Here is a 23,413-nt window from a genome sequence, read left to right on the forward strand (position 1 = left end):
TGGAGGGTGCAAAGAACAAGATTTTCTTTAACAAGATGTAACTTACACAACGCGATCTGTTTCAGCGGCTCAGCCAGAGATGGTGAACATGACGACGGAGGAGGAAGACCACGATGAAGACGCACCCGACTTCAGGACGCTCGGGCTGGACGCAGAACTCGCTCAGCTCCTCATGGATCCCTCACACGGTACCACGGTTCAGGCCGGTAGATGATGTTGCAGTGGATTCGGACTGGACGAAACAGACATCACTCACCTGCAGCGTTTGGTCTTGCAGACGAGGAGGTGCCTCCAATAAAACACGGGGACGCCATCACGGACCGACGCAGCACCTTCCAGCCCCACTTAGCGCCCGTGGTGACTCCCAGACAGGTACGAGGGTCTGACGGCCCGACGTGAAAGCGCTCCACGCGGTGGAAACGACTCCGCCACGTGTACAGTATGTACAGTACTTAACGGCGCCTTATTGTCGTTGAACTGTGAAAGTAAACAACAAAACCGACCACCAGCCGAGGTTCAGTGGAAATTGCTCGACAGCAGAGGAGCAAGATATATAAACGTGGTAAATTACCGGCAATTTTGCAAACTGAAATATCATCTGGCTCGTTCCTGCATGCTAATCGGGCTCTGGAGTGCTCCGCGAGCAAGTCGCTTGTTCTTAAAAGCTCCCACCTGCTGCGAGGCGCTTCTCTGGACAGGAATGTTTACAGACAGAGATGTTCTCCAGAGAACAGACGAATGGGATATGCTAAGACCCGTAAAGGATTTACATATTTTAATGCAACAGCTTGTACATTAAGTGTGTGATGTGCTTCACCGAGAGCATACTGATGCTTAATTGTCAGTATTCTTTTAAATCCAGGAGGAAATGATTTATTTGGTTTTGGATAAATAAAGAAAACAATTATTACATTGGGTTTAGTAAGAAAAGGTTTCCATGGGGGGACAAATGAAGGTTTTCTAATCTAAAACTGAGTGAAAAAAATTTTATTGACAATTTTTTTTCAAATTAATATTTTAATGTTAATTTTTTCTCTTTTCAACAAAATGTATTTGTCAGTGTTTGTGTTTTATGTTGAAGCCTCATAAACATGACATGATACCATCCCTGTTACAGTGACTGACCAGCTTCCACAGTTTGCTGGAGCTTGTTCATGGTCTTTGTATAACATACAGCAGTGCTGTGTCTCTTTCATGGTCAAATCCTAGCACTCAAACGTAACAAGCTCGGCTCTTTATACAGCGTGTTGCTTCTCATTCACCACAGTAGTTATTCAAACTGTAGTTTTTTTTCACGTTCTGTTCAAGGGTCGATTTGAAGACACACAAATATAAAAATAATAACAAAATAAAATGCAGCACTGCAAGGAAATCAGAAGAATCTTGAAGATCTAGTGAAAATGTTAAATACATAGCAAGTTTGTGAATGTGAGTCAGATTCCAATCCAGGTGGGACAGGAAAAGACCAATTTGTACAGATATTTTGGCTGCCAAACTGTGGATCAATCTCCAAATGTATTTTTATACTTGAAACTCTTACTCATGGTAATATGTAAGCTACGGTTGCTTCTATAACCAGTCGGGTGACGCTGCTTCTCCTGTTAGTCACCAGCGTCAGACGACACTGATGTCCGACCCTGTCGCGTTCACAGTTACAGCATCGTGGCCAGGTCGACTTTGGCTCTTACGTCCACTTAGATGTTCACTCCAGAAACTATTCACATAGAAATATTGTGCCGTGTGAGAGTAAAGTGTTTGAGTGTGCTGAAATATGAACGATTCCACCTCTCGTGTGTTGCAGGTTAAAATGGTCCTGGAGAAGCTGATGGAAAACAAGAAGATTGCTAGTGCCACTCATAATATTTATGCATACAGGTCAGTAACGCTGCGTGTGTGTGTTGTGTGTGTGTGTGTGTGTGGTGCTGTTATGCCTTCGAGCAGCAGACGGTTAGTGTTACAGTGGGTCTCATTAGTGAAGAAGCACATGAAATAAGTAAAGATTCACATCTGTCCATCATGTGTAGTAAAGGTCAAGAAAATCACTAGAGTAGGATTCCTGACAATACTGTGTATTATGCTAATAGCTGTGAGCGAGCGAGCGTGTGTGTGTGTGTGTGTGTGTGTGTGTGTGTGTGTGTGTGTGTGTGTGTGTGTGTGTGTGTGTGTGTGTGTGTGTGTGTGTGTGTGTGTGTGTGTGTGTGTTTGTGCCTCCTCACACTTGCCTGAATGTGTTTTAGTTGTTTTTTTTTTTTTTTAACGAGTCTAATGAGGTCGATCTTGATGCGCCGCCTGCGTGGTCATTACTCACCGGGAAGAGACGCTGACATTTAGACCACTTTAAAAACTCCGCTGGGGAGTCTGCCTGTGTCACGGCGTCGCTCCGTGCCCAGAACGCCCTCCCCTCCCCTCCGCCCCCCTCCCCCGCGCCTAACGCCAAGCTGTTGTGATCCTGTCGGCCGTAGGATCCTCTGCGAGGACCGGGGCGGCTTCCTGCAGGACTGCGAGGACGACGGCGAGACGGCCGCGGGGGGGAGATTGCTCCATTTGCTGCAGGTAATGGTTGTAGTTTAAAGCAGCCAAGCGGTGACCTGGACCCGGACCCGGCGCACGGCTCCTGGGGGGCGGCGTTCTGAAGCAGACGCTGCACACGGAGCTTGTGCCCATAATTGCTATTGCGGCCACGCTGCTGGATTGGCTGGTTGCCTGCACGCCGGCTTTGGCTGTTTCATGCTTAATTGGTGCCCGTTCTTTGCTGCCTCATTTGCTTTCGCAGTCTGCATAACTTTACTGGTTTGATTGTCTGCTGCGGGTCCTCACACACTCCACACACATACACTAACAGTGGGTTTTATTTCTGCAGTGTAATTACTTTAAATATTTATTTACATATTTACATTGACACAATAAAATGAAAATCACTTTTGTGATTTTTTTTACTTTCCGAACAAAACTGTTAATTACAGTCCGGTAGATTTTATTACAGTGTATTGACTTTATAGTTAGTTACTGTAGGTCACAGTCAGAGTGGAAGTGAGACCCACATAACTCATTTCATAATAATCTGTGCACAGACACGTACGTGGTCTCCATGATAGTAAGTCCACACTATATTTGTAATCTTTTAACTTTCACATATGAAAGAAGTACTGTACTCGCTGGCTTGTGCTGTCAGATGGCGCCGTGATTCACACACAAACTGTACACACCCACATCACACTACAATTGGTAATTGTCCACACGCTGTTTTTTTTTTGTTCCCCTGTGATATCAAAGTTGGTGATAACACAGAAAGTTTGCCGTTCAGCAGTGACTTATAGTGGTTCTGTCAGGCTCATTACCGCCGGGCGCAGAGTCGTGTCAGAGCTCCTCCAGATGAGATCCAGAGTTCATACTCGTTGGCGAGACGACGGCAGCCAGCGCTGCTCCGCTGCCACAGAGCGCCGGTGTGTACTGTGTCAGACGCTGTGAACCGCTGCAGCGGATCAATACAAATCAAGCGGATTTTGACTAATAACTGTTTCCCTACAAACAAAAAGCCACATTCTGTGCTGGATCTATTTACATGATCGTGTCTATTGATGTTGATTTGATTAATTTTCCTTGATTGATAGAACAGTTTTTAGCCTTCCTTTCCACCAATCACGTGTCATTTTCCTCAGATGTCAGAGCAAGGAACAGAACTACAAGTAGAAGAAATGTATTTTGTTTTGGCAAAACACGCGTGGAACAAACACATATGTTTTCCCTACATCTTAGAAAACTGTTTGCTCACACATCCAAGTAGCCAAAAAAATCCTAATAGGCTCAGCTTTCTTCAATGATTTGGGAGCCTGGGCTCCTCAGAAGGGTGCGATGGTTTGCTGGTTACCCTGTGGCCTCGCAGCGACAAGGATCTGGCTTTGAATGCTGGGCTCAGCCAGGTGTGGAGAGTCTCCGGCTTCCTCTCATCGCGTTAAATGCTGGCGTGTCGGTCCTGTACCAACCCGACCCGCGCGCACCCTGCCCAGTGACAGCTGGCACCGGCTTCACATCCCTGCGACGCCTGCAAAGACGCTTGGATGCTTCTCAACACATCTAATGATTCTGACTCTTTACATCAGCTCAAGCAGATCAATGCAAACGGTTTGCTCCTCTCTATGAACGCTCTGTGACAGATTCAAAGACGCACTCGGGTCACTTCCTGCAGCTGACTGACCCACTGTTACCGGGGCGATAGCATCAGGTCCGACGTGTTCCTGTCCCTCCTCCCTAAAAACACGCTGATTAATCTTCTACTTGTCACACTCGGGGCGTACTTATCAATTTACATGAAGAGCTTTCCTCTTAATCTATTCTTCTCTAATCTCACTCCTCTCCAAGCCTTTTTCCCCGTTTCCTCATTTAGATTTGTGCCTTCTGCCAGTGAATGTGGAAGTGTGAGGTGATGAATAAAAGAAGGATCTGATTAATAGTGTCGGCAGCCAGATGGGGATGAGTCCCATCCAGCGACAGATTGCACTTTTTTCTGCGCGTGTTGCACTGCAGAACCCAGTTTCACTCTGCACGTCGCATTAATAATCTGGCATTTTAGCAAATGAGTTTATCACCTATTTAGTGGGAGTTTGAAAACAGGGACGCTGAATTAATCTCCGTGTGTTCAGCAGAGACGTGCGGGACGCGTTCGCAAACACCGCTCCCTCTCTTTGTCGTCTTGTTAAAATCAAACACAATATATTTTTATATTTGCATATTTCTTGTTAGCTGGCAAGCTACAGTACATCCATGAGTCATCCAGATTTTGATGACATGACTTCCTGCCTTACAATGCAGATACGGTACAAGGAACGTGTTCTGCTTCTGAGCTTTTAAATTTTATTTTATGATGACTTGAAATCAACATTAGCATTAATTTGTGTGCAGCCCTGATGACTCAGGCCATTAGGACGACTTATTTTAAAGCGCCGACTGAGGGAAATGGTCCTTTTCTGTGCTGACAGCGTGTTTACAGCCGTGTCGTTGCAGGAGCCTGGCAGGTAGAGCCCATTGCTGTAGTCTGAGCTTCAACAGGTGCCCGCTGCTGCTAAATGACTTGATGGGAGCTAAGCTGTGAACATTACCTGAAATGACGCCGGGCAGTAGATCAAAACGTTGCCGCTAAAAATGTTTAAACGGTCCCTTCGATTGGAGGGGAAGCGAACTTTCTCGTCAAACTCTGAGATATACGCCGGAACATGACGCGAGTGACCGTTACATTTGTACCTGCAGCTGAGTCTCTTCATTCCCAGCCGATGGAATAAAAATCTCCAGGTTAATGACACCAGCTAAGCCATCTGGATTCAGGGTTTAGCGACTTACGAACAGGACGGCGTTTTTCTCTGAGTTTGCTATTCACGAGAAGCATCTGCTGCTGGGAACCGTGCTCCCAGAACAGATCCCAGAACACCGTCAGGCAAGACTTATTAATTTGCACAAAGTTGGGAAAGGTTAAAGGTAGAGTAGTGGAAAAGTTTATGTGTTGAAAGGAGAGCATCGAAATCTGTGGCTACTCTCCACACGATGATGAGGAACCGGCTGCGTCAAGATGGTCGTACATACCGGTACATCATCCCGGCCGTGACGGACGGTGGAGGGAGGGATTCCTACGCTTATCAAGGTGCCCAACATGACGAGGCTGAAGTTAAGCTATCAAATACAGTAGCTCTCATGCTGTAAGAGAAGGTCCCCCATATGGAGTGGTAACAAGGCCGTGCAGTGACCCTCAGAGACACCAGCCACAGGGAGAACACGGCTAATTTGAAGCGCTTCTGTTAATAGGCAGCCTCCCAGTTCCTGAGTGTTGGGTTGTTAGTCTAAATATCTCCCGCCTGTCTTCTCTCTGCTCCGACAGATTCTGGACGTGCGCAACGTGATGGTGGTGGTCTCGCGGTGGTACGGAGGCGTTCTGCTGGGTCCCGACCGCTTCAAGCACATCAACAACTGTGCAAGGAACATATTGGTCGAGGAGGGATACGCTGCCTCCTCGGTGAGCCACACATCTGCGCCTCTTACATATCGCTCTGTCATCTTCCTCTGACACGTAATCAGTCAAATGTGACTCTGCTGTCAGTCGCCTTATGCTGGAAAACGCCAGGTTTCTTGTAGTGTAATGGGTTTGTAGCCTAATACGCTCCCAATTATCTGAAAGGAAATGGATGTTTCCTGCTGTACTGACAAGCGAAGCAGTCACAAGTAATTGATACAGTGTGTGTTCAGAGGTCTTAGAAAGACGTTAGCTATATGATAATAATAGAGAGTCTGTTCAGCTTGCTTTGCGTTTCCACAGTAACTCTTCAGTAGCTGTCACATTAGGGATATTGGCCCATTTGAAGTGGGGATGTTACTGCATGGTCCGGAGATCAAACGCCGTCTCCTAGCATTCAGCAGGCTGAAGTTAGGTCCAGTCTGCTTTGAAGTCGTCTCTGTGTTCAGCAAAGTTGCCAGCCATGTTATCACAGTGATAACATGGCTGGCAACACACGGAGGACTTACAGCTGCAAGCAGAACAGCTTGGTTCTCATAAGGTTCGTCAAAAAAACAGTCTAAAATCAATCTAACAGCTTAATTGTTGGGTGAAGAAAACGGTCCAGTTAACTGGAGGCTCTGTGTGTGTGAGCGTGAGAGTGATTGGTGGTTTGTCTGTGCGTGTGGCCTTGTGATGGACTGGTGACCCGTCCAGAGTCCACCCTGACAAGCTGGGAGAGGCTCCAGCACCCTCTGACCCTTGAATGGATAAAGCTGATAAGAATATGAGTGAATGAGTATTAATCAAGCTGCTTCATATGCTGTGCACTTCAGCAGCCTCTAACTCATCAGCAGCACCACATAATGACTCATTATTTTCAAATCAATAGTTGAATTATTTTTAATTTTTCCTTCATTAACACATTCATAAGGCAAAACCACAAGATCTGTTATAATTAGCTTGACATCTCAAAAGAAAAACAATATCATTCTGTTTGCTGTGTGAAGTCTAGCATTGGTATAGAAGTTTGAAATTGCTGTTTCTCTGCTCTTCTCTCAATTCGCAGACACACATCATGTATCGATCCCACTGTGTCAGCATAAAGTCCAATCAAGTCAAATAAAAGCAGCTACAGTCTATATTTTTGACTCAGCTGGAGACACAATGTAACAGCCACAGCATGTAATACAACTTATGGCTGGTTCCTGTTTTCAACAAGTTCAGTGTAGACGGACCAAAAACTAAGAAAGAATAAGAAAAAAAAGAATAAGCAACAGTACAAACCTGACTATTGACTACCAATATTTCATATGAATCGGACCCAGTACTGAGCCTTGAGGTGCACCAGTGCAACAATGCTGGAGGACACACAGGACTTTCTATTGTCTATGAGTGAAAACAAAATTAGATAATATAAAAGTCTTACAAAGAACTTAAGTTTCCTCAGAATGCAAAGAAGAACCACTGCTTCACATCCTTACTGTAAACCCCAGACACTTCTTTCTACAGATGTCATTTTTGTCCAGACAGGCCGTCAAAGCACTGCGAGATCCACAAATAACAATTAGCGCAGGGCGTTTCATGAGAGCGCTTCAGAATGGAGTGTTGGGTTTGATGCCGTTATTATTGCAGCGCATTAAAACAGAACGGCGCGTGACCACCCTCGCGTTGTAATTTTCACATTGGAGCGAGACAAGCAACCGGCGGGAGTTCAGGTGAGAACGCGTCGCTGAAGAATTGAGTCATGAGCCATTAAAGCAGCACTCAAATATTAGACGTGGAAAAAAAAAGAAGCTTTGGCACCATTAAGCGGAGCTCTAATGCAAGATAAACAGCGGCCCGCTCAGTCACTCATTCGTCTCCTTTGTTTCGCAGGATGAGGCGACCAAGCCGGGGGCCAAGACTAAGAGACCGAAAGGCAAGAAGACAAAATGAACTTCACCAAAACAGACTTGTGTTCCGACACGTTTCCAGTTAGCTGATTCACTGGCGTCTCAACAGAAGCAAGCAGCAATTTCTTGCAATTAGAAATAATTTCCTATTTTAATAGAAATGTCTTTTTAGAACATTTCCAAACGAGCATGTCAAGTGTGCCATTAGGGTTCCACCGTTTTGACTGGGACGCCTCGGAATGAAATGTTTACACTACAACATTAACATGCTTTCATTAAAACAGTCAACCCAGAGGGATTTACTGTATGCAGACAATCAGAATGTGCTGTTCTTCTCTTACCGAATTCATTTTCGACTTTTCAAAGCTCCATTCTGTCGGGATGTTGATACAGTCTTTGTTTTAATTACGTGGTAAGTTTTAATGAGGCTTTCAGACAAAAAAAATGAAATTCATAAGCGCTTCATTCAGTGAGAAATATGATGAGACATCACGGCTCAACAAAACGAAGTTCTCAGACACTCGGAGAGTTCACTTCCCTTTCCCCCCAGTGCATTTTTTAAACACTTGAAGACTGCTAAGTATTCAGCGTGTCACAGTTGGGTGTTTCCTCTGAGCAGCAGGGTTTTGCCTCACCTCTCCGGTTTGATGTTACTCTATCCCTGGAAAGCCACGGCGTGCATATTAACTACTGCAGGGTGGGCTTAAAGCAGTAGAGGACGTCTTTCTAAAAATACGCGAGGCCCGTCTGCCTGTTTTTGGAGTTTGCCTGACTTTTATCTGAAGTATCCTGAGAGATTATGGTCCGAACGCGATCCCTGGTATTGATGATATTTAATTAGAGCACAATATTCTGAGATTCTGTGAAATTTCCTTCATGTCTGTTTAAAAAGCTTCCTGCTCGTTTCAGCCATTGAGAATAATTACAGCTAATTTGCGTCGCGGAGAGTTGTTTCTCCTCGACAAGCTGTCATCGTACTGAAGCTCTTAATCATATTTTAAGGGGTCAGTGCAGAACTCGTGGAGCTGCATTCATACGCCGGGCTAAGAAGAATAATTAGCCCACGTAGGAAATATCAGACTTCACCCAGACTGTTGCTTCAGTTGTAAATCACACCTTGGGGAAACATCAGTGTTGCGATGCTCATAGTTCTGCAAAACGAACACAAATATATGACATGACTGCAAATTGAATGATAGGCCTGTGTTAACAAGCGCAGCTACTTAGCACAAGACTGGTGTTTTCATGGCAGCGGCCCTCCGTCCATCCTCCCATTCAGCCACTCACATGCCCACGTGTTTATATGAAGCAATCCGAGTCTATTTTATACACTACTCGGTACATATTTGGCTAAAATGGGGACAGCGATATTGGCCCCTGCTGGTGGTGCATTAGGAAATGATGGCCAGTATGTACACAGACACACTTTTAGTGTAACATAGCATTTATTTTAGGAAACTGTGGAAAATGGTTGTCCTTCCCTTCAAACAGGCAGGTTTCAACTAGTTCCTGCCTCAGTACAGCAAGTTGTCTGGGTCAACTTTCTAAACGAAGACTGGGCTGAGTTTCAGATCAGCTAAGATAACAGCACAACTTTAATAAAGTCATATTATTATTATTATTATTATTATTATTATTATTATTATTATTATTATTGTTCTATTTTTTTATTTAAGAAAGTTATAAAATATAAAAAAATAATAATAATATAAAATATAAAAACAATAAAATAGACCAATAAGTCAGTATATACAGTATAATATTATATAGGTCATGAATGGGCTTATACATTTATTTATTTACCATAAATTATATATGTTTGCTGCTAACTTCATGCTGTGGACTGTTTGAATCCTGGACTAATTTAAATGAAAACCCTCATGTTCTGTCAAATAGACGTCAGCTCTAAGTCACTTGACTCGCCGTTGTAAACATTTACCTGCTGATGATGGCTGGCTTCTTGTCGACTTCCTGCTGCCTGCAGCTCGGATCTTTCATCTCAGCTGTTTCAGGCGACTGTACCACTTCAGTTTGTGATTGTAGGCTCCAGCCTTTGATCAGCTGCTGGGCGAACAGAGAGGCGAAACGACAAGTGAGCGGAAATCACCGCAGCGCCGTCGGAAGTTGCCTCCGTCCCAAAATAAAGGCGTGAGTGTTCGGGCGCACCCGCTGACTTCGTACACGCAGAAGACTTTTAATTTAAAAAAAAGCAAAGCTTTGCATTAAACATACGACAACGACCAGCCTAAGCACGAGGTTATGTCAGTCGTGCTTAAACATGGCTGTAAATTTAACTTGTAATTTGACCAAATGTTCGCTGAGGTCATGTGTGATACAATGATTGCCTCGTGTCTTTATTAGTTGAAACATTTAATAGTGTTGTTCGGTAAAAACCTTGCCTTAGGTGGTTTATTTTGAAACGATGACCGGATGTAGTCATTGCTCCGTGCTCTGTCTCGCTTGACGCCGGGGACAAAAGCCACTGAGCGCCCCGTGGCGCCCGCACATGCACCGCACAATCTGCGCTGTAGATGAGCCGGCTGCGCAGAGAGCGCTCCTAAAAGGAAAGCGATTACTATGATTTATTGAAAACGTTAAAAATCAGTTTTTACTTAGGCTTGACCTTTGTTTCATAAGATCAAGCGTCTGAATTGTTTTATTCGTGGACCAGAAAATGGGAGCTCTTGGAAAAGTGTGTAAATGCGCTCGCACGTCTCCACTCATGTCTGACTCTCGGGTAAAGTGGAGCGCAGCGTTCGGGCGCGCACTTGGACTCGGCAGTTTTTTCCGTGCGTGAAATGAAAATCTACCATGATCCTGGCTTTGCATTAACCATGGGCGCGCACCTGCTGGAGTCCAACTCCAGCGGCAACTTGACTCCCGCCGTGTCCGAGGCTGAGGCTGTCCTGCCGGGCTACCTGGTGGTGGTCCTGTCGGTGCTCATGGTGACTCTGGTCGTGGTCGTGGTGGCTGGAAACGCGCTGGTGATCATGGCTTTTATTGTGGATAAAACTCTGCGCAATCAGAGCAACTACTTCTTTCTGAACCTCGCCATTTCGGATTTTCTCGTGGGTGAGTTTGTGTCCGTTCTCTCACTTGGTCCTGATTGTGCCTCTTGTGAATGAGGAGCCTCTGAAAGCCTCATGCTCCACGCCCCCCAAACTTTGTCATTTCCCCACGATATAATTACAGTGAGTCACTATTATTCATTTGCCAGCTGACTTTGACCTTCCCGTTCCTTTCGAGCATTGTGTGTTTGCAACCCCCTCTATTTTCTCCCCGCATCATTCCCACCCCTTTTTTTGTGCTGCTCCCATCTGCAGCATTAGACAAATTATAGCCTTCCCTTCCAGGTACCAACCAATGCAGGCTGCTTGGTTGGCACCTGCAACATAAAGGTGCCACATTATAGAGCAGTTTGGATGCGTGGGTATTTATAGCCCTGTATATTGATTCTGGAATCACGCGTCTTGATTGACTATGTGCTCGTCGCAGGTGCCTTCTGCATCCCCGTATACATCCCATACAACCTGACTGGCCGCTGGATGCTGGGGAAGGGTCTCTGCAAGGTGTGGCTGGTCATGGACTACCTGCTCTGCACTGCCTCCGTCTTCAACATCGTCCTCATCAGCTACGACCGCTTCCTGTCGGTCACTAGAGCAGTAAGTGTTTGATGGAGGAGTACTGTCCGCCGCCGCAGTTGCTGCTGGGAAACAGCTGTGCAGTTCAGTTGGTCTGTAAACACCTTCCATGCCACCAGTTCATCGGGTCCCACCTAATAGCTGGACCCACACACGACCAGCGTTAGCCATCGATTATAACACTTCCTTTCGCGGACAGCATGTTATTTTGCGCTTGACTGAGTCAAACTGAAATATTTCCGTGTCGCCATTCATGTTGTCAGAGCCGGTTATTTAAAATTTTCTTAATGTGTAACCTCCCACGTTTACAGCAATTGAATCTGACTTAGCTGCTTACTAAGCACTAACAGCATGTCCTTGCTGCTGGCTGCTTTTATCTCCCCGTGTTGGTTAATTTGTTCTCAGTATGGAATCACTTTTATTTATATATTCATCTCCAGCCCATAGAGGACGGGATTTCCGTCATTTGCAATGGAAATGGAGACTTACCGGGGCCGGGGGCCAAAATCAATTATTGTGAAGTGGCCCTATTTCAAGGTGGCCTTTATCATCATGTTAGCAGCCTTGTTGTTCCACAGTGACAGACCCAGTTGTTGCAACTACAGAGAGAGACGGGCGGAGAGAAGATTAAAAAAAAAACAAAACCACAGCATCACAGGGAGACAGAGAGGAGCATGAAAGAGTCGAGCCTGAGGAGAGGTGAGGTGAAAATGGCGCCAGCGCAAACAGAATGAGCTGCGGATGACGAGGAGGGAGGAGTGGATTAGAAGGAACCAGATGTCTCTTTCACACCGTTGTGTTCCATCAGTGAATGTGGCTCTCCGCCTGACATTCCCCCTTCTCTCGCTGGCTTCGCAATGAGAGCCCCGTGAGTGGGTTTTATTTACGGCGTCTCTCCGCCACTCCGCGGCGGCGACAATACAAACGGGGCCCCATTCGAAGGCACTCGGAGCGCGAGCGAGTGCGTTTGTCGGCCCGGTCGCGTGCGAGCAGCTGTGGCGGTTTGAAAAGCGGTGCATCGCTATGAGTCACCCCGGTGCCTCTGTCTCTCCACACACAGGTTAAATACAGAGCCCAGAGGAACATGACCCGCCAGGCCGTGTTCAAGATGGTGGCCGTGTGGGTGCTGGCCTTCCTCCTCTACGGCCCTGCCATCATCTTCTGGGAGGCCATCGTGGGCGAGAGCATCGTCCCGGCCCACGAGTGCTACGCCGAGTTCTACTTCACCTGGTACTTCCTGCTCAGCGCCTCCACCTTCGAGTTCTTCACGCCGTTCGTGTCGGTGTCCTTCTTCAACCTCAGCATCTACCTGAACATCCACCGGCGGAACAAGGCGGGGGCGGCGTGCGTCGACGGCGAGGCCCAGCCCCCGAGGAGCGGCCGCAAGCGGCGGGAGGGCGCGGCCTGGTCGGCGTTCTTCGTCAAGACGCGGAAGGTGTCGTCCAGCGAGCCCACGGCCATTTCCGCAGTGATCGAGGACGACGACATCCTGTCCCCGTCCTCCTGCGGGGAGCCTGACACCAGCCAGATCTTCATGCAGCGGGAGAGGTTCTCTCCCACCAGAAAGAACTCCCGGGTGTTCCAGCACACGGCGTCCTGCCTGGCGCCCGGCCGCAGGACGCCGGGTTCCCGCCTCACCCGCGATAAAAAAATAGCCAAATCGCTGGCCATCATCGTGTGTACGTTTGGGATTTGCTGGGCTCCTTACACCCTGCTCATGATCATCCGCGCCGCCTGCAGCGGCGAGTGCGTGGCGCACTACTGGTACGAGATCACGTTCTGGCTTCTGTGGCTGAACTCCGCCATCAACCCCTTCCTGTACCCGCTGTGCCACAGCAGCTTCCGAAGAGCCTTCTCCAAGATTCTGTGTCCTAAAAGACAATCGGTGCAGCCTCAGTTTGAGGCTCAGTCTTGTTAGGTGAACTTCCAGCCTGCCGAGGGTCGGACACTGTAAAAACCCATCTACTGTTCTTCCATGCAAAGAAAATTTGACAGAATGTGTGACAGCAATACTACAACCGTTGTAGATATATAGTAATATTTTTTAGCCAGATGAAGGGACTCAATTCCATCGGCCTCTATGAAATTCAGTCTAATGGCCACATGGCGCGCATCATTTAAAATGTATGCTAACCATCACAGACAATCTCTGCCAGCAGCCAGACGGAAGGCGTCTTACCGCTCTAAGCTGCCTTTCATAAAATGAAGGAAGGAAATTCCCTTATTCGTCCCACACTTGGGTAATTGGTTCTCATCTCCTGGGGGAACGGCGAACAGATTAAGGCACCCAGGGACCGACCTGGTGCCAGAAGGGGGGTCGAACCAGGGACCTTCAGCAGCCCAGGCTGGTGATCTACCTACTGAGAGCACCTGAATGAGGACCTGTTGTGTACCATACTTCAGATATAAGACACTGGAGCTCAGAGCCCTGGAGATTGTTCATTTGTCCGCCTCGAGGGAACAGCCTGGTTTTTATGTTCCTAATTAAAGCAACTAAAGGTGAGGGAACTATTGACTGTTTTCTATGGCTCCAGAATTTCCGTGTACATAAACTCTTCCACTTCAGATTTCCGCTGCCGATTGGCGAACGAAGGCCTTTCCTCTTTAAAAGGCCGCTGGGTGAACGGAAGGTTTTCATCAAGCGGCAGCGAGTCTGACAACAAACCCGGACGCAGTTCACAGCACCTGAAAAGGAAGGAGTAAGCTGCGCTTGTTTAATGATTGCTGAGTGTACTTTTGTCACCGTGATGTTTTATAGCATTATATCTGGGAAGCCGGATGAGTCACCTGTCATCTGAATCTGCACTTAACGTGTCCTTGCTGATGTTCAAAATGTACAGATCTATAAAAATGACTCAAGCATTAAAACGTCTGTACAATTTCATGAGTGATCTGGGTGCTTGTGTTCTTTAAGTGCGGCGCTCATGGGGACGCGATGCCACCAAAGCTATTCATGAATGTGGAGAGAGAGTGAAGACGAATTACAAGGCTTCTCACTGGACAAATGTCTGTACGGATGGAGACTGGTACCTTGGAATAAGTTGATTATGTAGGATTGTGGCTGTTTTGTTAAAGATTCCCCCTTTTTCTCAACAGCTGCTGTTTTTGTTATACAACAAGCTGCTGTGATTTTGTGTATTTAATTATTTATTTTTTTAGTAGCGGGGATTTTCTTTTCTTTAACCTTTCCAAGTTTTTTTTACAGTTGTTTTGTGAAATGAGTTCACGATGAGGCACATGAAAGAGCAGAACATTGATACTATCAGCAAACTGTTAAATTCACGCTCAGAATATTTTTTTCATCATTAGATGAGAATTCTGCTTGTAATAGGAGCGGGAGGTGGCTGTGATACACATGAAAAATTATAGCGTATCACAAAGCGAAAGAACACCAAATATTAAAGAACATTGGTGCCAGTTAAAGGTCCGTTAAAAAGCACCAGCCTGTTCTCAATGCTTCCAACACAGCAGTGAAAACAGGCTCGTGTTATTTTGAAGAACACCGTCACGTTTTGAATATGCGATAAGGTGTGATGGAGCCGTAGCACTGTGACCTTTGTTACGCGTCTCCAGCTGAGATGAACGGAATCAAAATACATCCGGAAAACGTCCCCCGGGACCGGAGCCGGCGCCGCGGCAGCATTGCTCCCGCCTGTGGGAATAATGTGGGACATTTGGAAATAGCTGAACCACGGGACGCAACCTGCGGGAACAATTCTTTCCCGTGATGAGAAACAGCCCTATTGGATCGGAAATATAAACCATCAGTGTCTAGCAAAGTGTTTACCTACAGTTCTAATTAACATCTGGGTTAAACATTGTGTGTTAAGACATTGCTTTCTTCTTCAAACACCCTCTTTGCTTTTTAGCTGTGTTTCCGTGGGGACATCTCTGGAGGACGCCTGTCTACGCGCTGGCGTTGCTCTGCCACTGACCCCATTTAATCACGGTGGTTAAAATGCAGTGGTGGGATTTCACTTTTTGTGCCACCGCTGACAAGTGAAAATGCTTTGACTAAACAGATGGGAAAGGGAAAAAAAAACGGAGACACATGAGACCCGACTGTCAAAAACTGAGGGAATGGAAATGGACTGTTAAGTTGAGGACTACAAGTGGCTTCCCTCTAGCTTACGCCCCCACACCCAGAGAGAAACAGGTGACAAAGTCAATTTGGAGGCATTTCCTGAAATGTCAGCCGAGGATGAGATGAATAGACTGTGGTTTGGGCCAGAGGAGCCGAGACGCAGGTGGACTTGCAAATAGAAAACAAATTGCTCGGCGCGAGTAGTGACATTGTTTCGGTGCGCGGTGGGCGACCTGCGATCCGGTGTTCACAGCCTTTCAGAAAGGAAATTGGAAACCGTTCACATGCTCCTAGTTAACGCTGGGACGGCTCTGGGATACAAATATGGTGACAGTAATGTAATTGTTATTGCACCTAATGTCTGCTACTGTAAGTGGAAAACACGAACGGGCGGCTGCAGCACGCGGCCACGTGAACACGCGTGTTCTGGGGATGATAAGCCACATGCGAACACGGGGAACAAAAGAAGTTAAACCCCTGAGTGCGTTTCACAGGGAAGCTTTTCCGAAGCGTCCCCTCCCACTGCTCGCTTTCCCAAATTGGCCTGCTTCCGGCCTTCGCAGTCACAACGATAAGCTGAGTGTACATTTACTGCCGACTATGAGTCTGCGTGTAAAATCATTTAGTCTGGTTATAAAAAAAAAAGCAAGGAGGTGATTTTCTGTTTTACTCTCTATTATGCCCTCCACCACACCACAGCCTGTGGGCGTCAAGCACTAAGACTCCCAACCAGTGCCTGATGATGCTGTTATCAAGCCTTTAATGGGATTCACACGGTGTGGAATAATGGCTTATTGGATGGTGTGGCTCCTTTTATTGTCACGACCCTGATAAGAAGCAACGCCGCGAATCAACCCCATAATGCAGGAATCATCACACACTTCACTGCCGGAGTTCTTAATTAACCCACGCGCCCGGAACGCGCGGATTCCCTGCGGAGAATCCCTCCGTGAAATCCTCTTGAGTTTGCGAGGTCAATCAAACGTGACCTTTTCACGTCATTACATCCAGTTTTACACGTGGCGCCTTTCTTTAGTTTAACCAGGTTCAGGCCTGAACAGGCAGGTTAGGAGTGGTTGGTTAAACGCATGCTAAACAACACAGATCAGCATCAAAATGTGGAGTATTCACCATCCAAGGTTCAGTGTCCGACAGTTCACTGAGGAGACCGGAAAGAGAGGAAGTTGGAGTTTGCAGCCAAAAACAACATTAAAACAAAAACCATGATGGAGGATCAACAAGTGCATGTCTTCTACTCGTGACTCTGTAATTAAAAAGGATAAACTGGCAACACAGACTCCAAAGTACAGCCTCAGTGTAATAAAACACCCGCCACATAAAAGTGAGTTCCAGGGCTGTGAAAACATTAAAAAATAACCCGTGAAGCCGAACAGCACCGTCTGATTTGGAACTGAGTTGTGTCTAATTCAACACGGGCCTCGCACGGCGGAGAGACGCCTGAAAGCAGCCTGTCAGACTTCAAAAAGATTGGAGAAGCATGAGCGGAGCATCGGAGGACCGTGGGGGAGCTTATAAAGCAGAGAAAGGTGAAAGATGTGACCGGAGCAAAGAGAGTCAAGAGCAGCTGAAAAGAATCACCTGTGAAGAACAACTCTCCGCAGAATTGTGCAAGGCTGGAGTCGTCCAGGTCCGGGAGGATCCACGGGTCATCACAAAGAAAAACAGACTTTCAAAATAGTCAGAAACAGGCAATCAGAGACTGCAATTAAAGCAGAGTGACTGGCTTTAATTCCTCCAGTTAATTGAGCTTTCCTGGCGATTGAATATGATTTGTTGCACTGATGAATCACTGTCTGCTCAAATTAAAAACATTCTAAATCTAGAACAGTCAAATAGCGTTACCGATTTTTGTGCCAACTAAAGTTCCGCCTTTCAAAGGAATTAAAGGCAGAGCAGAAATAACTGCGAATACCTGTTGTGCCTTCCTTCGAAACCCTTTTATTTATCCTGTAAATGTCACATTCCCTTTCAGCGGCGCCCAAATGACACCGTCTTAATTGAGTCACGGCGGCGGCGCTTCGGCACCTTGTTCAGGAAACACGACAGACACAACAAGACGAGTGCTCCGAGCCTCGTCGGGGTCAAAGAGCCCAACCAGGACTTCAACGTTATAAGTGTACCTCGCTTTACAGGGGCGATGCTAACGTCATTAGCGGCTCCCTCACAATGAACTCCTCCACTTCTGTTATCTCCACCAGGGATTTTGCACTTCACTGCAAGTCATTTTTCCAGTCGGGAGACAATTTGCGGGGGGGGATGAGCTTCGATGGGTAATTTTGATTTGAGAGCTTGAGCAAGTCAATCCTCTGATGTAACGCTCCCGCCGCGACTCCGCTGTCTCAGAGAAACTCACACCGAACTGTCCAGAGCCAGAGATACGTGAATAATCAAATATAATGCGTGCAATCGGGTTGCCAAGCGATGAATTAGATAAACAAAGCCTGACGCTAAGCTGTAATAATGCTGCTGATGCATTTCACTTCACTTTGCTCTTTCAGTCCAAACACTGCATTAGATGAAACCCAAAGTACAAAAGATGTTTGTCTGTGCTATTGATTTTTTGTGTGTAACGTTCCTTGATTCGACCATAACGCACAGATCTGACATCTTGAGTTGACAACCTGTTATTTTGTTCCTAATGGGACACGTTGCGTGTATAAATGGACAGCCTTCTGTTCCACTTGACTACAGTCCGAGCCATATGTCCCCGATGTCACTGCTCGGGCTCTGAAATCTTCCAAAGTTATTTCGAATGTCCTTTTCTCCGTCAATGTTGAGCCAAAGGAATATGAATTCTTTTCTGATACTTTAACTTGTCTCGAGTATTTTTTAGGAACATAATGTGTCATGCCAGCATCTATCTCATTATTACTGTACTAGTGTATCAAATAACTTGGTTCCTAATGTTTGGTCAGGTCCAAATTAAGCAAATATATAATAAATGAATTTCACCCAGGTCACAGGTGCAAACTGTCAATTACAAACTTGGGTTCAGCAAGCGCTGCCTGTTCCTGTCCATGAACCCACCGCATGTGTCACTCACCTGTCACTCGTCACTCACTGATTCCCTACTCGTGGTCTGATTACCGTTGACCTTGTTTTGTATGTAAATGCAGCGCACAGAGGTGAGTGACGGGGAGAAGCGATCGCTTCATCCAGATGAGCGTACAGGAAGGTAATTTGCCCAGCATGAATACACAGATGCCATTTAGGCTGATGGCGCGCCCATTTCCCCCCTACGCGGCTGAAACGTCAAACACCGAGGTGGAGGACGACCGCTCTGACTGTGGGGCATCATAAATCCTAATTATGTGACTGATGCACATATCAGTACTTTTAAATGCTTTGGTAGATCAGGTAATTAGGTGGGTTACTCAGTTTTTAAAGAATGATGACCAAATTCAAGCAGGTATGTTCTGGGAGATGAAAGTCCCTTCAAAACAATGACAGAAATAATTTAATTTTGAATTCTTTTTAAAAAAAATACTTTTATGTGATACCCTGCCAGGCCCAGCACCGCCACCATCATTAAACATGGAGAACGTGGTGTTCTGACACGCGGCTGCAGGAATCCAAGCGGTGTGGGAGAGATGAAATCTATAGATGTCACTATAAATACAAGTTTGAATCCTCAAACCTCGTATGAACCGATGACAGCAGAGTCGGGAGGCTTTGGCAGGAGGGGGATTTTCTAACGTGCCAGAAACCACAGGAGAGTTTTACAAGTAGAAAAAAAAAAAAGTTAAAAATACGACCAGAGCGACAGAAGCCTTCAGCACAGAACAACAGGAAAGAGTCATCTGTGAAGAATGGCAGAAAGCGCCTCCACAGATGGTGAAGAAGCCCTAATGCCCGAGAAACAAAACACTTAATAACCGTAATTATCTTGTTTTAAGTTGTTTATTCTAATATGTTTATGCATCAGTCCAGGTTTGTGCCAGATTGGATGAATTTCCCTCCAGGCGTTTTCTGAGACGGTGTTTTTAAGGTGGGAACGTACTGTACGCGACCGGATGCTGGAGCGAATTGGAAAAAACTCCGCGTTCCTGAGACAATGCTTTCACAGCCAGGCACATGTGGTTCGGTACGTACAGTACGGTACCAGCAGTTAGGGTGACATTTAACCTTTGACCTTTGACCACCAAAATCAAATCCATTCATTATCGATTCCAAGTGACATTTGCTTTGCTTTGGATGGATGATATGGATGATGGTTGTGACTAGAAGGATGAAATCCTATTAGTGGATGTTGGTTCCCTTATAAATATGGAGCTGTTGTTTTAAGTTTTCATCCTTAGTGGCTGTGTTCTATTCTAAACAGACACAAATGCATTTTTTTGTCTCTACATGTACTGATGTTGACCATGGTTTTATTATACGCATGTTGCTCAACGTTGCAGCAGTGTTTACATCAGCCCACAGAGGTCCAGAGAGGGCCCACAGGTGCTCGCGCAATCTACAGGGACTTCAAACAGCACCAGGGAGGATTTAATAATGTATAAGTTGGGCAGCGGTAGCTTGTGGCTGCATTGTGTCCCTGCGTGGCAGCCTTGACCCCCCGAACAGCCCGCAGGAAGTCATGGGCCCCGCACAATGGCTGCTGCACACAAGAAAGGTAGCGCGAGGCACCTGAAGGAGCGCGACGCCGCGTGTTACTTTCACACTGACTTCAACCGTCCATTGTTTACCTCCCTGTGGCCGAAGAGTCAGCGAGTCCCCGCTTCGCCTGGTGCCTTATAATTGAAATGAAGGAGAAACCAGCTGAGCGAGCGGATGCGTGGCGCCGATATAACGTCTGCCACGAGCCAGAGCGTGGGCGTTCCAACGTCTTCAAAGGGCACGGTGTCAAAAAACAGCAGAAAACAACCATTCGGAGTGGAGTGAAGAAGAAACTGCATGAGCGGCGCGTATTGATCCAGAAGCCGCCGGTCGGGGCACAGATGTCACCGTGAGCTTTCGCGTCCAAACATATCAGCCAAGAACACACTGCAGCTGTTGACAGGTGTTTCCCTGCAATGCACAAACCTCAGAAATCATTTTAGTGATTTCATTCAATTTCCCAAGATTGATGCTGATTTGGGTATCAACGCAGGCTCCTCGCCTGAGCTGGCGCAGCCATTATGATATCGCCATGACCTTCTCTATTTCCTGAATATTATGTGACAATGTCGTCTCTGAGCTCCAAAAACACAACGGGCGTTCGTATCTCAATTCTCCATCCTCGGTTTATTGCCTGGAGCAGTGACATCAACGACGCCGACATCCAACTTGAGAACAGCAAGAAGTAAAACGCCCACAAATATAATCAAATTAAATGCACTGGTGAGTTTTGTTTTAATCCTAACATCATTCTTTCCACATTTTAGTGTTTGAAGGCTGAGGGATCAAAAGTTCAGTCTGACATTGCAGCTTACTTAAAAATCTCTCTCTACAGTGTCTTTGCATCTTCACACAGAGAATAATGTTTTTTTCTTTCATATCAGAGGAAGTAAATAAACAAAAACCTGGCATCATATGACGTTATAAACGTTTATTAAAGCAGGGTGACTGTGACATTAGGCTCCTCTCACTCAAATGCTTCATCACTAACTGCTCTGTCTCCAGCTTCGCTCGTCGTCCTGTGCTCAGAGACTGATAGTGCTAGACAGCACACAAGCACCCTCCGGTTAAATCCCCAGTACGAATACCTCCGACATTAGAGCAGGTCCAAGTAGATCCCCTGAACAAAGTGCCAGTGTTACACACAAAACAAATAACTGTGTCACAACTAAATTGGTTTATTACGCAGGAAAAACATCAGACGTGAAGAGATTAGCTCAGCGGCCATGATAAAAATCAGACCTGATCAAAGTGCAGGCAATCTTCCTTTTCATATCCTGCTGCAGCGTCTGACACACACACACACACACACACACACACACACACACACACACACACACACACACACACACACACACACACACACACACACACACACACACACACACACACACACACACACACAAAAGGTACAAGCCTGATATTGTGCAGAGGGGGAACTGAGACATTCGCTTGTTTTACCTTCAGGCAGACTGACAATTAAACAACAGGAACAGACTTTCTACAAATGCCTTCAACTTAGCAACCGCCACACGAGGCTCCGTCGTTACAGGCATGAAAGTTAAAAATCGACTTAAAGGGAAGTGGGTTAGTTTGATAAGCAAACACTTTTCAGCCTGTCAGCACGTGACGAGAAGCAGAAACAGTTGTCTCCGTACAGACGGAGCAGCGACAGCAGACTTCAATCCATTTACCAGCCTGTCCGATCGGGTTAGTGGCCCGAGTTTGAAATGTGCGATCTCGTCGTTTCAGGAACGTGGGGGTTTAGTGGGCGACCGGTTCTGTCTCCTGAGCAACAGCTGCCCTTGAACTGACCTGGAACCCCACAGGGACGACTTTAAGATGACACAGCGAGGAGAAGAGTGAAATATTCACCGTTCACTGCCCTCCTCTAATTTGACTCATTGTGTCTGGATGGCGTTTCGACCACTGGGAAATTACATGGATGTGTAATAGGCACGGCCCTTCCAGTGGGCGAAGCCAGAAGAGGAAGCCGAAAGCCTCGATGATGGGAGGAAGCAGCAGGACTGGAGGAGAGACGGGAGGAAATAATGAGTGGCAGATACGACGTGAGGTCAGACGAGACCACGGGATCAATCGCCTGCAACGTCCCAGTAAACAGACACACAGATGCACGAAGCAGTGAAGTAAACACACTCATCAGACGTATGAGAGCCGGCCGAGCGGCGCTCACACCAAGGCGTTCCCCTCCAGCGTGAGCAGCGACAGGTCTGATCGCCGCTGTCCGTTGTGCGACAAGTGCAAAACTAGGCTGCGTCGGGTCGGGGAAACAATCCAGATCAAACATCATTATGTAAAAGAAAGTGAAAGGCTCGGCTCCACGGGGTGGGGGGGGGGGCTCATCGTTCAGCCCGTCTGACACGCGTGTCACACACGAGAGTTTAATTAGCTCTGCCTCCAAAGCCTCTCCACACGTCTGAATTCCCCCTCCAGAAAGATTAGGCCGTGAGCCACAGCGGCGCCGCCATGTAGTCACCTGTGAAGCCCTCCATCCAGTGTTCAGTAGACCTGGGTCTCCTCCTCCACATGACTTTACACCAACTTCACAAATTTGTAGGTGCTGGGGTATTTTAGGAAATCAGTGTTAGAATCAATGAACATCTGGCTTCATGTGTATTTGAAACCAATCCAGATGCATACTAAAAACATCCAACATTTAAATAACAAATGTAGAGGATGTATTCTGGGCTCTTGTCAGTGGCATTCATTCTCTGAGTGCTTTTAGTATAATTATATGCAGCACTTTGCTTTTACCTTTGAAGCTTCTAGGTTCTGGGCTCACGTTTCTTCTCTTGCTTTGCCCACATACACTCTGGGCATCGGACGTGGCTGACGAATATTAACGCAAGGTAGTCAGTAGCTTTTGGAAATCACATAACGTGGCAGGAGCTCCGGAAAACAGACGGCATTTCCTCATTCACACCAATATGTGTGAGGTTTTCTGGTACGTCTACATTTTTGTATGTGAGGTGAGAGAAATATAATTTAATTTAAAGGTGTTTGGACAAAAATGTCAGAATGAATGTATCAAGAACACAAAAGTAAAAAACCCATTAATATAAAAAGTAGATTCACTTCATGAGGACTGTGCTGTGTTTGCGTCTCGATGCTGGCTTGCACATACTGTTTACTGAGGGAACCTGAATGCACCCGTGCGTTGGCACACTCTGAAGAA

At 46.4% G+C, this 23,413-nt stretch overlaps 2 protein-coding genes and 1 long non-coding RNA gene across 3 annotated transcripts in view; 2 read left to right on the top strand and 1 right to left on the bottom strand.

Annotated features, from left to right (window-relative positions):
• impact (impact RWD domain protein) overlaps positions 1 to 8,188 on the top strand; it is an 11,983-nt gene extending 3,795 nt beyond the window's left edge. Inside the window, exons 6-11 of the mRNA XM_029145553.3 lie at positions 66 to 188; positions 278 to 372; positions 1,802 to 1,875; positions 2,463 to 2,553; positions 5,867 to 6,001; positions 7,856 to 8,188. Of these exons, the coding sequence (XP_029001386.1) occupies positions 66 to 188; positions 278 to 372; positions 1,802 to 1,875; positions 2,463 to 2,553; positions 5,867 to 6,001; positions 7,856 to 7,915 (578 nt within the window). The 3' untranslated portion in view covers positions 7,916 to 8,188. The remainder of the gene's footprint in view (positions 1 to 65; positions 189 to 277; positions 373 to 1,801; positions 1,876 to 2,462; positions 2,554 to 5,866; positions 6,002 to 7,855) is intronic.
• The window catches only part of LOC114852879 (uncharacterized), an 11,898-nt gene extending 1,959 nt beyond the window's left edge, over positions 1 to 9,939 (bottom strand). Inside the window, exons 1-2 of the long non-coding RNA XR_003785472.3 lie at positions 9,812 to 9,939; positions 47 to 477 (exon numbers count right to left, since the gene is read on the bottom strand). This is a non-coding gene — a long non-coding RNA (uncharacterized LOC114852879). The remainder of the gene's footprint in view (positions 1 to 46; positions 478 to 9,811) is intronic.
• On the top strand, positions 9,924 to 14,397 carry LOC114852875 (histamine H3 receptor). Its single transcript, XM_029145551.3, has 3 exons — positions 9,924 to 10,944; positions 11,368 to 11,534; positions 12,574 to 14,397. The coding sequence occupies exons 1-3, from the start codon at positions 10,671 to 10,673 to the stop codon at positions 13,429 to 13,431; spliced, it is 1,299 nt and encodes a 432-aa protein (XP_029001384.1). The 5' UTR covers positions 9,924 to 10,670; the 3' UTR covers positions 13,432 to 14,397.
• The last annotated feature ends 9,016 nt before the right edge of the window (positions 14,398 to 23,413 follow it).

This window comes from Betta splendens, chromosome 4, assembly GCF_900634795.4.
Source record: "Betta splendens chromosome 4, fBetSpl5.4, whole genome shotgun sequence".
NCBI classification, from domain to species: domain Eukaryota; kingdom Metazoa; phylum Chordata; class Actinopteri; order Anabantiformes; family Osphronemidae; genus Betta; species Betta splendens.

Bases quoted from the DNA above. Each gene is read 5' to 3' on its own strand.
- LOC114852875 (XM_029145551.3), top strand. From the start codon at position 10,671: ATGAAAATCTACCATGATCCTGGCTTTGCATTAACCATGGGCGCGCAC. The intron at 10,945-11,367 runs GTGAGTTTGTGT...TGCTCGTCGCAG, and splicing joins CATTTCGGATTTTCTCGTGG to GTGCCTTCTGCATCCCCGTA. The intron at 11,535-12,573 runs GTAAGTGTTTGA...CTCCACACACAG, and splicing joins TCCTGTCGGTCACTAGAGCA to GTTAAATACAGAGCCCAGAG.